The sequence below is a fragment of the Mustela nigripes genome, chromosome 10 (genome assembly GCF_022355385.1).
Source record: "Mustela nigripes isolate SB6536 chromosome 10, MUSNIG.SB6536, whole genome shotgun sequence".
Taxonomy (NCBI): Eukaryota; Metazoa; Chordata; class Mammalia; order Carnivora; family Mustelidae; genus Mustela; species Mustela nigripes.
Genome location: NC_081566.1, coordinates 27422360 through 27434735, shown reverse-complemented (window position 1 = coordinate 27434735; position 12376 = coordinate 27422360). Strand labels below are relative to the sequence as shown.

Genomic DNA, 12376 nt, shown 5'->3' with positions numbered 1-12376 from the left:
AAAAAAAAAAAAAAAAAAAAAAAGAATGTGAGGCCAAGTCTGAAGCAATTTTAGTCCCATCCTTTTTTTTTTTTTTTAAGATTAAGAAAACATCACCTTGTCTGTGATATCTCCCTTGCCTTTAACTCTCCTTCTTACACTAGACATTTCCTCACCCTTTCCCTCTGAGCTTCCATCTGTCAGCCCTTCTCTTACTGTGCCCTTTTTCACTGCACATGCCACATTCTTCTACAAGACTCTGAGCTGAGGCCCACGGACAATGTCTTCCCATCACCGGATCCACCTCACTAAATGCGGTGTTTGATTACATAATAGATGCTCAGTTGATACTGACTAGCTGAATGAAAATATGAAGTACTCTTGGGAACCCAGCCAGAAAAGTAGTCTATAGTTCAGAACAGAGACAAGAGACAGAGTGCAGCCCCAGATTTTTTTTTCCCCAAAACTGTTACAAAATTGTCAAATATATAGAAAAGTGCAAAGGACTGTACAGGCAACATCCATCAACCCACCACCGAGGTTCTATAGGTAATATTTTGTTACATTTTCTTTGCCATTTATCTGTCATTCCATCTACCTTTCTATTCAGTTAATCCATTTTAATATTTTAAGGCTTTTCAGAATTGCTTTTTATGCTTTGTGTCTTATGCCTGATAGTACAACATATGTATTATTAGCTAGAGCTCAGTATTTGCTAACAGTTTTCTTTTGTAGGTACAATTTACTCTCAATGAAGTACACAAGTATTAGGGGTGCCATTTCATTAATTTTGACAAGTGCATATATTTGTGGAATCCAAGACATAGAAGTTCCCTCGTGTCTTCACAGTTAATCCCTGACCTTCCCCCAGAAGCAATCTTCATTTTGATTTTTTTCAATTTAATTTTTTTTCAGTGTTCCAAGATTCATTGTTTATGCACCATACCCAGTGCTCCATGCAAAATGTGCCCTCCTTAATACCCACTACCAGGTGTTTTGATTTTTATTTTCACCCTATATCGCTTTGACTTATAGAAATTTATATTAGTGGACCAAGAGAGGAGAATCATTTTCATATAAGATGTAGTTCACACAGCATAACAGTCTGAGATTGTTCCGTATTGCAGGTGTACGTGGTTCATTACTTTCTGCTGATGAGGAGTGCTTCGTTGTATGAATACACTTTCCCAATAAGGGGTATCTGAGGCTGCTTACAGTTTGGGGCTATTATAAATAAAGTTGCTAGAAATATGTCTTAGCCCTGTATCAGTCTTTCTTGTATTATTTGCGTTCATTTCTCTTGGGTGAATGCATAAATATGGAATTGCTGAGTCATAGGGTAGGTGTATGTTTAGTTTTCTAGAAAACTGTCAAACATTTTTACAAAGTAGTTTCACTGTTTTATACTCCTGCCAACAATGTTTGTGACTCCAAGGATACTAGCATTTGGTGTATCAGTGTTTTTAATTTTAGTTTCTGGTGGCCATGTAGTAATATCTCACTGTGGCTCTAATTTATTGACCAATAACGTTGAACACTTGGCCATTTTCTTACTGGCCATTCATAGATAACCCTCTGTGAAGTGTCTCTTCAAATCTTTGTTTTTAAATTTGAGGTTTGACATTGAGTTGTAGGAGTCCTTATGTACATGATGCAAGAGTTTTTCCAGATATGTTTGCAAATATTTTCCCAGTCTGTAGTTCACCTATTTATTTTTTTTAACAGTGTCTTTTCCTTACTGGAGGTTTTTTAAATTTGATAATGTATTTGTACCAGTTTATTCTTTTGTAGTTAGTGCTTCTATGTCCTGTGAAACCCTTGCCTTCACTAAGTTACAAAGATACTCTTTTCATTGAATAGCTTCATAGTTTGAGTTTTATGTTTGGAACTGTGATAAGTCTGAAATTAATTCTTGTGTATGAAGTAAGATAGGTGTCAAGAATCATTTATTTTCCCATTATGGATATCCAACTTTTTGAGTACATTCATTGAAACAATTTTCATATACTTACATGTTTACATATATAATCAATTTTATTTTCTTCATTGTATTATCTTGGTAACTTTGTTGAAATCAGATGACTTTGTCAGTGTGCTTATAGTTCTAGACTTTTTACTGTTTACTAATTTTTTTGTCTGCCCTTGTATCCATTTTTTACTGTCTTGAGTATTATAATTTTACAGGAAGTATAGTAAAGGCTTCTCTTCTGTTACTCCTTTTTCCAGAATATCCACTTTCCTTTCTAGCTGTTCTCCTAATCTGTTCTCTGATTCTTCAAGCCAATAAGACTGCAATTTCACATCCAAGTTTTAGCCATCCAGTGTGGTATCACTGGTGCCTGATCTTCACAAAAACCGTACAGAATGGAAATTTTACCACTGTCAGTCCCCTCTTCTGAGTCTGTTCTCCCCTCCAGGTTCTGACTGCTTTCATTTAGGTCATCAATGTCTTCAGGTTAACTGCTGTATGTATTTGTGCAGATATAGTTTAAATTTATTGCCAGAGGGAAGATTGGCCCAGTAGGAACTACTCCTCCATCACAGAAGTGGTACCCAGATGTTTTTTAAAAGTTAGACTGAGCAGGCATCTGGCCAGAGATGCAATTAAAGTAAGGATTTGGGGAGAGGTTTGGTGCAAAGAGGGGCAAGTTTTGAGTAGAGGGAAAGGATTCAGTTCACCTCAATTAGAGAAGGCTTAGATGAAAGCCAAATAGTGCTTGGAAAACTCCGAGGGAAAGAACTTGCTAGAACACTGTTTTTGACTTATTTTACTTTATTTTTAAATAAAGTCTTATTTATTTGAGAGAGAGAGTGCACGCAAGAGCAAACTTGAGTAGGGGGATGGGCAGAGAGAAAGGGAGAGGGGGTAGAAGATTCTCCCATGAGCAGGGAGTCCGATGCAGGGCTGAATCCCAGGACCCCGAGATCATGACCTGAGGAGAAGTCAGACAGTCAGTTAACTGACTGAGCCACCCAGGCACCCCTAGGACACTGTTTTTTGTGTCTGTGAATTGTAAAATCAATTTAGTAGGTGGCCTCTGAAAAGTCATTCTTGCTTCTAACCTAACTTAAAAACCATAAAACAAGTAGAAAGTAAGATCATCGCTTTGCTGATTTGTACTTTCTTCATTAGCTCTCTAATTAGAGAGTAGTCTCTGGAGTCACTTAATTCATATCTCCTCTGGCTATTGTGTCATGGACCTGCATTTTTTGTTGAACTTATATGCTGAGCCTATAAACAGCACACTTCTCAATAAATGTTAAATATACTTCTGTAAATAGATCAGACATTTGTTAAATGATGTCAGGGTTGATGAAGCATGACTGGCTTTTGGAGATCCACAGTTTTAAGAAACTTTAGGTGACATCTTTCATGGGGGAAGCAAAGCCTTGAAAATATATTCATCATTCATATAACACCCTCTCTCATCAGCAAATCCCAGAATTCCTTGTTCATGAAAAAGGTAGTGACAGAGCACTATCATGAATGCTTCAGATTGGGATAGTATTAGAATGTTTTGCCTCTCTCTTCCTTTTTTGTTCCTTTTCTATTCTCTCTCTAACCCTTCCTCCAACCCCTGATACACACACCCATGATGAGGTGTGGATAAAAGTACAAATCAAGCAATCAGCAATGTAACTGTATAAATCAAAGAAAATTAAATAAGTAAAAGGATGCTAATGCATCTTTCAGTTTTTAAAATTAGGCAGAGCTCTGTAAATTGGTGATAATGAACAAAAAGCTTCTTTCAGATTCATTAGGTAATGTTTGCATGATCTAATTTTTCTCTCATTAGGAGAGAGTGTGATAATATCATCATTAGCAGAAGAAGATTAAAAGAGAACAATAGTACTTCAAAAGACACCATTAAGAGGGTGAAAAGGCAGAGCACAGATGGGAGAAAATATTGACAACACATATGTCTGACAGTGGACTCATGAACAGAATGTATCAAGAACTTCCATGAATCAACAGTAATAAGACAAACAACCTAATTAAACAAGTGGGAAAATCTTGAACAGACAGTCACAAAAGACTATGTATCAATTGCCTAAAAGCACATGATAATACGCTCTACATTGTTGGCATTCAGTGAAATGCAAATCAAAACCACAGAGATTAAGAAAAGGAAAAGCTAGTGGCCGGGTGGGATATTGACAAGGATGTGGAGCAGTGAGTACTCCCAGCTTGCTGGGGGGGGGGGGGGGGGGGGGGGTGACGCTTGACTTACACCTCTTTGGAAGATACTTCATTATAAAGTTAAACCTGCACTTGGCATTTAAACCTTGAACTTTCACTCCTAGGTCATTACTTAAAGAGAATGAAAACCTATCTATATCCATAAAAGACCCTTGTGTATACATGGCAGCTATAGTCATACTAAGCAAACATGAAAAAATCCAAATGTTCAACTGGAGAAAGGATAAGTTGTGGAATGTTTACACAGTGAAATACTCCTCCTCCGTGGAAAGGAATGACCTGCTGTTAACAGGCAACAACGTGGAGGAATCTCCGAAACATTATACTAAGTAGAAGAAGCCAGACACAGAAAAGTTTATATTATATGAATGCATTTCCAGTACCCGTACTCTGACTACCTTGGCATATGGAAGCTACCACACTTAGCCTCCTCCCCATGGTAACTCTTCCTAGTAATCTTTGCTAACCACTGCCCTGGACAGAGACAGCTTTTTTATTTTTTATTTATTTTTTTAAATAACATATAATGTACCATTTGTTTCAAGGGTACAGGTCTGTGAATCCTCAGTCTTACACAATTCACAGCACTCACCATAGCACACACCCTCCCCAATGTCCATCACTCAGCCACCCCATCCCCCCCCGCCCCCCCTGGCCAGCAGCCCTCAGTTTGTTTCCTGAGACTAAGCATCTCTTATGGTTTGTCTCCCTCCCCGGTCTCATCTTGTTTTATTTCTCCCTCCCTTCCCCCCAAGTACCCCCCGCCCTGCCAGAGACAGCTTTTATACTCACAAAATCATAGTGCATTTTATTAAGCACATTAAATGGAAAACCCCTCACTGAAATGAAGCATAACACGTAGATGGGACCCATGTAATGGGATACATGTCCAGGACTCAGCACAACTGGGATGTTTGTCTTTGCATCAAAACTCCCACATCAACTCTAGAACCTTCTTGCCCTCTTCCACTCTTTGCTTCAGCCTCCCAGGGTGTCATTTCATTTGCCTGACTACAAACCGTAATGGAGCTTTCAAAATTAGGTGCTGTGAGCATCTCTTTTTTCCAGATTCTAAAGATGAACCTGGGGATAATGGCACATCTAGAATTACTTTAGGAACTGTACATCATCTTTGGGGGATCCCACTGTGCTAATGACTCACACATTTAAGTTGAAGTACCAGTGAAAATGTGGTGGACAGCCCAGGGTCAGTGTTAACTTATGTTAAAATCTATGAATGTGTATAGTACTTTTTTCTCTTCGTCTTTTCTCTAGGCCTACTCTGTCTATGATGAAGACATCGGGTACTGTCAAGGACAGTCTTTTCTGGCTGCTGTATTGCTCCTGCATGTGAGTAATTTTCCATATGATAAATGGCATGGTGCTGCCAAGTTTATTTTATTTTCTACTTGGTTTTGTTCTTCTGTCCTATTTTCCATTTATCTGATGGAGATTACACATGGCACCTCTTTTTAAAAATGTACCTTTGGTGATAAAGTAAAGGATCTGATGTCAGGTACAGGACAGTTTCTCAATTGAATTAATAATGCTGACAAGGAGGGGATGCATTGGTTATTTGGAGTTATTTTTAATGAGAACCCTCTAGAATAAAAGAAGTTAATGTAGCTGCTCAGATATAAGCTGGACTAGAGCCATTGTGAAGGAATATGGCAAGGAAGTCTTATCTTTTCTACAATTTATTTTTGTATACTCTTTTGCATCTCAGTCACCTTCATTTAACAGAACATTTATTGATCATCAGCCTGTCAGTGCTTGGCTAGGAAGTGGGATTGCAAATATGAATAATTTATCATTTGTGTTATCAAAGGCCCTCTGGTTCAGGATAGAGCACAAGTACTGTAGGCACATACTTATTATTTTTGTTCTTTTTCCATGTTTTTATTGATTTTTCTGATTTTCACTAAAGAAGAACTTATAGCATGCTAAGTAAAAGCAATACACAGAGTAAGAGTACAGAGAGAAGAATTATCCAACCCAGCTCTGCCAGGACTTTCAGGAAAGACTCTCTGGAGGAGATGGTATCCTTGCCCAGACAGAAATGATTGAGGTTGGGAAAGGGAGGGAACAGAGATGGCTGAAGAAGAGGAACAAGTGAGCAAATATATGGAAACACAGAAGGTCACAGTATATAAAGGGAACAATATGAAATTACAGTTTCTTCTCAGCTACTATAGGAAATGCATACAAAGACAGGTCTGAGATAAAAATGGTCAGATGGGCAGGGACCGAACCATAAAGACTCTGTAATCATGTCAAGAAACGTGGGCTTTATTCTAAAGCGAGTGAGGAGCCATTAATCAGTTTGAAGCAAGGGAAGGATAGTTAGATGTTCATTTCAGATAAATTCTTCTTTTACCCTTGGGGACGGTGAAATTAAAGGGGACAAGCAGCAGCAGAGAGACCAGTTAGGAAATAGCAATTTAAATGAGAGATGTTGAGACCCAGAGAGAAAGAAGCTTAATTAAGAAACACGGAGGATACAAAATTGTTAAGTTTTATGGAAGGATTGACAAAGGAAGAGTCAAAAGTCATATGTCTGATTTTCTAGCTTTGGTGACTGGATGACTTGTGGTATTTTTTTTTTTCTTTGACTGATGGTATTTTTAGCTGAGATAGAAAATACATCCATTGAAATTGAATGGAGAAAAATGATTAGGAGTTGATGATGAATTTTGTTTTAAATTCTTTGAGCTTGGGATATTTTGGGGGACTTCTGAATAAAGCTGTCCACCAACAAGGTAGACACTGGAAACTGATGATGAGGAAGAAATCACAATTGAAATCACAAGAGTAGATCGGATCATCTAAGAAAAATAGAATTCCAGAGCCCAGGAATTCCAGATATTTAAGGGCTGATAAGGAATAGGAATTCTAGGCAAATTTCAGATTTTCAGTAGGGTAGAAGCCATGTCTGCTGTCAAACTCAGCAAAGAAGTCTAACAAGTTTAAAGCAAAAGCATTTCTTTTAAGTTTACATTCTGGAAATGAAGAGTGATTACAGTAGATTCACAGTGCTAATTCTGAACTTGATTCTGATGATAATAATGATATACAATGGTTATGTTGTGATAAATCACTTTATTTAACTTTGATTTCTTCTTCCTTTGCATTGTCATCTCTTTATGGTCTTCTTGGTCTTTTCCTCTTAGCCTTCTTTCTTTGACATCTCCATGGCCCATCTTCTTGGTATTCCCTGCGATAATCAAGCACTTTATGGTCACAAATTCCCAGAGCCCTTGTTCTGCTACTAAAGCCACCGAGTGTCTGACATAGTCAGCTCTCTTACACAGGGGCCTGGAGACTGCACGCAGGACAGGACATGCGTGTGTTCAGCAAGGTTCAGAATCCTCTTTCCTCTAATCACTCTGTTGAGAGTCGAAGTTAAAGCCATGGGTGGTGAAATTTCATCTTCTACAAAGTAATCTTTGCGTATATCAGTTTTTTTTTAAGATTTTATTTATTTATTTGACAGAGAGAGATTACAAGTAGGCAGAGAGAGAGAGGAGGAAGCAGGCCCCCTGCTGAGCAGAGAGCCCAATGCGGGACTCGATCCCAGGACCCTGAGATCACGACCTGAGCCGAAGGCAGTGGCTTAACCCACTGAGCCACCCAGGTGCCCCGTATATCAGTTTATTTAACATTTTAGACCTGAAGCCCTGTTAAACACATTACAATAGATTGGTTAAACTTCAGTGAGAAGGACATCTCCCTGGGATATCTGTCCTCGGATTTAATAGAGGGTTAGTTAAGTATGAGTTCATATTTATTGGGAAATACCTCCCACAACAAAAGAGTCAGTGATCCAGATAACTAGAAAACTCAAATACCTAGGATTTTTTTTTTCTACACTATCTACCCTCATATGATAAGGGTCACATGCCAAATCAGCACTTTAAACCTGCTTTCAAACTATGTCACAAGACGGATAGAAATATAGTCCAGTTTTGCACACTTTCTACAATAATAGAATTATGCAGTTGTTGCCATGGTTTATAAAAATAACTGGAAATCTAGAAATGCCTTCAGAACCTTTCAGGAGTTTCACTAATATTCATCATAGCATTAATGAAAAACATTGTTGTAATTTTTAATTGAGAGTATATGCAATAATTCTTTTAATTAGCATATTCCATTAACTGACCAACCCATCCATTAACTAACTCAAATGAGAAAAAGTAACTGTAATTTAGTCTTTTTTCTATTTTTGCCTCTGTGGTTTAAACAGGTAGAAGAATACAGTCTAGCTTAAATAATTCATCAAATACACTATCTCAGGTTCTAGGGAGATACGTTATTAGTGTGTTACTGACTAATTTTTCATCAGTTACATAAGCAGTTACTTCTTGCTGCTTTCTGCTGCCAGACATCATTTGGCAGCTCCATATTAATCATTGTCAGAACCTGATTCTTTTGGGGATGCTGTCTTTTCTTCTCTCATGGTCATTTATATTTCACATTCACTGCCTAAGAGGAAAGGAAGATCAAAAGTGAAAGTATTCAAAAAACAAAAGTTTAGAATTTTTAACATTTTCCATTGTCTAAGTAGTTATAATATAACTACTCTTGGTGTATAATAATTAGCTTCTCTTGGTGCTTGGAAACTTCCTGATGCTTTGATAATAGCTTTGTAACATGTATTTTAAGCCATAGAAGAATTATCACAGTAGATGCTATTATAACTATTGATAGAATTACAAGAAATTTATCCTTTATAGTTGGTCAAGAATGTTATAGCACAGATAAGTAATATCATCACTGTAGTATTAATTATTGCTTATTTGGAAATATAATAAATAATGTCCTTTTATATATTTCATTTATTCTAAAAATCATATAAAATATTTTAAATAATTTTTAACCCAATATATTTTGCTAACATACTATCAAGTAGTTTTAAATTATTTTATGTGACATATACTTTTCTTCACCTTCAGAAAATCATGTTCTTTTTTAAGGTTAAATTACTGAATGTATACTAACTACTATGGGCATGTATGGGAGCTTTTTAGCTGTAGAAAGGATTATTTTGGGATAGTCCAGAATGTTTAAAATTATTGAATTTTGTAAAAACACTATGCCTAGGCACAGTTCCTTTGGAAACCAAAGGCTTTATCTGACAAAGAAATGCATACCTAGCAATTCCACTCCTAGATACGCATCTTGGTCAAATCTTTACACATGTATACCAAAATTGTGTATTAGAATTGTCCCAGGATCAGTGTTTATAACAAACAACTCAAATGTCCACAATTAGAATGTTTAATACTATAATTGTAATTAGACATTAAAGTGGAAAAATTGTAATATATTTAATACTAGAACACTATATCAATGAAACGAATGTTTTACACAATGTAAGTTAATGTGAATGAATCATACAAACATAAATTGTTTAGTTAGAAAACAAAGTATACTTGGTATCATTTGGTATGATTCCATTTCATGTAAAGTTCAATAGCAGACAAAACTAAATTCTATTTTTAGGATGCTACCTAGATGGAAAGTATAAATAACACCAACGAAGCGATTATTGATAGGATAGTGATTTCTTGACTGATTGGGGTGGGACATACCAGGATCTTTAAGAGTATTGAAAGTATTCTGTTTCTTTCTTTTTTTTTTTTTTTTAAGATTTTATTTATTTATTTATTTGACAGAGAGAGAGAGATCACAAGTAGGCAGAGCAGAAGGCAGAGAGAGGAGGGGAAGCAGGCTCTCCACCAAGCTGAGAGCCCAATGTGGGGCTTGATCCCAGGACCTGAGATCATGACCCAAGCCGAAGGCAGACGCTTAACCCACTGAGCCACCCAGGTGCCCCAAGTATTCTGTTTCTCAACCTGGGTGGTAGCTGCACTTGTCTTTATAATTATTTGGTTTTACTTCATGATCAAGTAACTTATTAAAGTATACATTTAACTTCTATGCATTTTTGTGGGTTGCATTTAAGAATGAAATAAAGTTTAAAAATTACAACTTACAAATCTTTTACTGCAATCCCCCAAAAAGGTTAGGGTTAAGGCAGGATTTCACGAATGGACTTAGGAAATGAGAAGCAGAGCTACTTCTTAGTTTTCCTAAAAGATTTCCACAGAATCCAAGGTACAACAGAGATCTTAACTTCTTAGTGTCTTTGTATGTTTACATTTATGTTTATGTTTATGTTTATGTCAGTTACTGAGGCCAGGACAGTATGATATTCTGATTGGCCTGGCCCAGGTCTTGAATCCTTCTTGTTGCTGATACTGAACTGGATCAGCTTCTGCCTACAGGGAAAAGGTAATTTGATTCTAGATGAGAGCAAGATAGGATGCTACACAGATACATCACATCATCCACTAGTGATATCTTTGCTATAAGAGTTTTAGTGTATTTTGAATAAGTCCCTCTATACTCCCAAATCATTTTCCTTAAACTGCAAGAAATGTTCCTGTTCTAAATTAATTCTTGTATGAGAGCTTTTGAGTCATTTCTCAGTATTGCCCTATGAGTAAATACACACAAGATATTTTACCTTTAAAAAATACTCTCTTGGCCACGGTTGCCAAACTGTGGAAAGAAACAAGATGCCCTTCAACGGACGAATGGATAAGGAAGATTTGGTCCATATACACTATGGAGTATTATGCCTCCATCAGAAAGGATGATTACCCAACTTTTGTAGCAACATGGACGGGACTGGAAGAGATTATTCTGAGTGAAATAAGTCAAGCAGAGAGAGTCAATTATCATATGGTTTCACTTATTTGTGGAGCATAACAAATAGCATGGAGGACAGGGGGAGTTAGAGAGGAGAAGGGAGTTGGGGTAAATTGGAAGGGGAGGTGAACCATGAGAGACTATGGACTCTGAAAAACAGTCTGAGAGTTTGAAGTGGCGGGGGGGTGGGAGGTTGGGGTACCAGGTGGTGGGTATTAGAGAGGGCACGGATTGGATGGAGCACTGAGTGTGGTGCAAAAACAATGAATACTATCACGCTGAAAATAAATTTAAAAAATTTAAAAAAATACTCTCTTGGGGGGCACCTAGGTAGCTTAGTTGGTTAAGTGTCCCACTCTTGATTTCAGCTCAGGTCATGATTTTAGTGTTGTGAGGTCAAGCCCCTTGTCAGGCTCCATGCTGGGTATGGAACCTGCTTAACATTCTCTCTCTCCCTCTGCCCCTCCCCTTCCCATGCGAATGCAAGCACACATACTCTCTCTCACTTTCTTAAAAAAAAACAGAAACAAAAACAAAAACTTTCTTGATCTTCCCATTAACTACTATCTTGTTTCTCTGCCATTCCAAAGCTTAACTCCTTCACAGATAATAAAAACACAACTATGAATTTGAATGGCAGTTAATACCTTTCAAGTTCTATGATCTTCAGCAAGTTTCCTAAACTCTTTGAGCTTCAGTTTCTTCGTTTATTAAATGGAGATAATATTATTATTTTTCTAGGATTTTTGTGAATATTGAATACTTTATATTAGCTTATGAATCTAAAAGGACTTATTTTGTATCTGGCACAAAACAATGCAATCATGGAATTAAATCCAGGCTTAATAAATATGTAGTTATTGGAAAATCACTTAACTTCTCTGAACTTCACCAGTTAATATGAAAATGTAAAAATAATATCTACTTAACAGAATTTTTATGAGGATCAAATGGGGTTAAGAATGAATGCCTCTAAAAATGGTGTTTGCTGCTATTTGTTCTAGAATTGGCTTAATTATTTGCCCAGCCTTTTCCTTTGGACCTTTGTCCCACTAGCTTAGATTGATTACATACAGCAAACCTGTATATTATACAGTATGTTTTATGGCTTATAAATAGACATTCAATTTAAATGTATTTCAGTATTATTTGATTTTAAAGGAAAACGAAAGGTAGATGTTTTCATTTTATTCGCTTTTCATATTATAAATAGAAAGTGAACACTCATGGTTTTTAAAGTTCTCACTAACATTTACCTTTGTTGAAGAAAGTGAAAGATTGGGGCGCCTGGGTGGCTCAGTGGGTTAAGCCGCTGCCTTCGGCTCGGGTCATGATCTCAGAGTCCTGGTATCGAGTCCCGCATCGGGCTCTCTGCTCAGCGGAGAGCCTGCTTCCCTCTCTCTCTCTGCCTGCCTCTCCATCTACTTGTGATTTCTCTCTGTCAAAATAAATAAATAAAATCTTTAAAAAAAAAAAAAG

At 37.0% G+C, this 12376-nt stretch overlaps 1 protein-coding gene across 2 annotated transcripts in view; it reads left to right on the top strand.

Annotated features, from left to right (window-relative positions):
* RABGAP1L (RAB GTPase activating protein 1 like) overlaps window positions 1-12376 on the top strand; it is a 769947-nt gene that overhangs the window by 476879 nt on the left and 280692 nt on the right. For both annotated transcript variants that reach the window (XM_059412860.1, XM_059412861.1), the window contains exon 15: window positions 5456-5530. In XM_059412860.1, the coding sequence (XP_059268843.1) occupies window positions 5456-5530 (75 nt within the window). The remainder of the gene's footprint in view (window positions 1-5455; window positions 5531-12376) is intronic.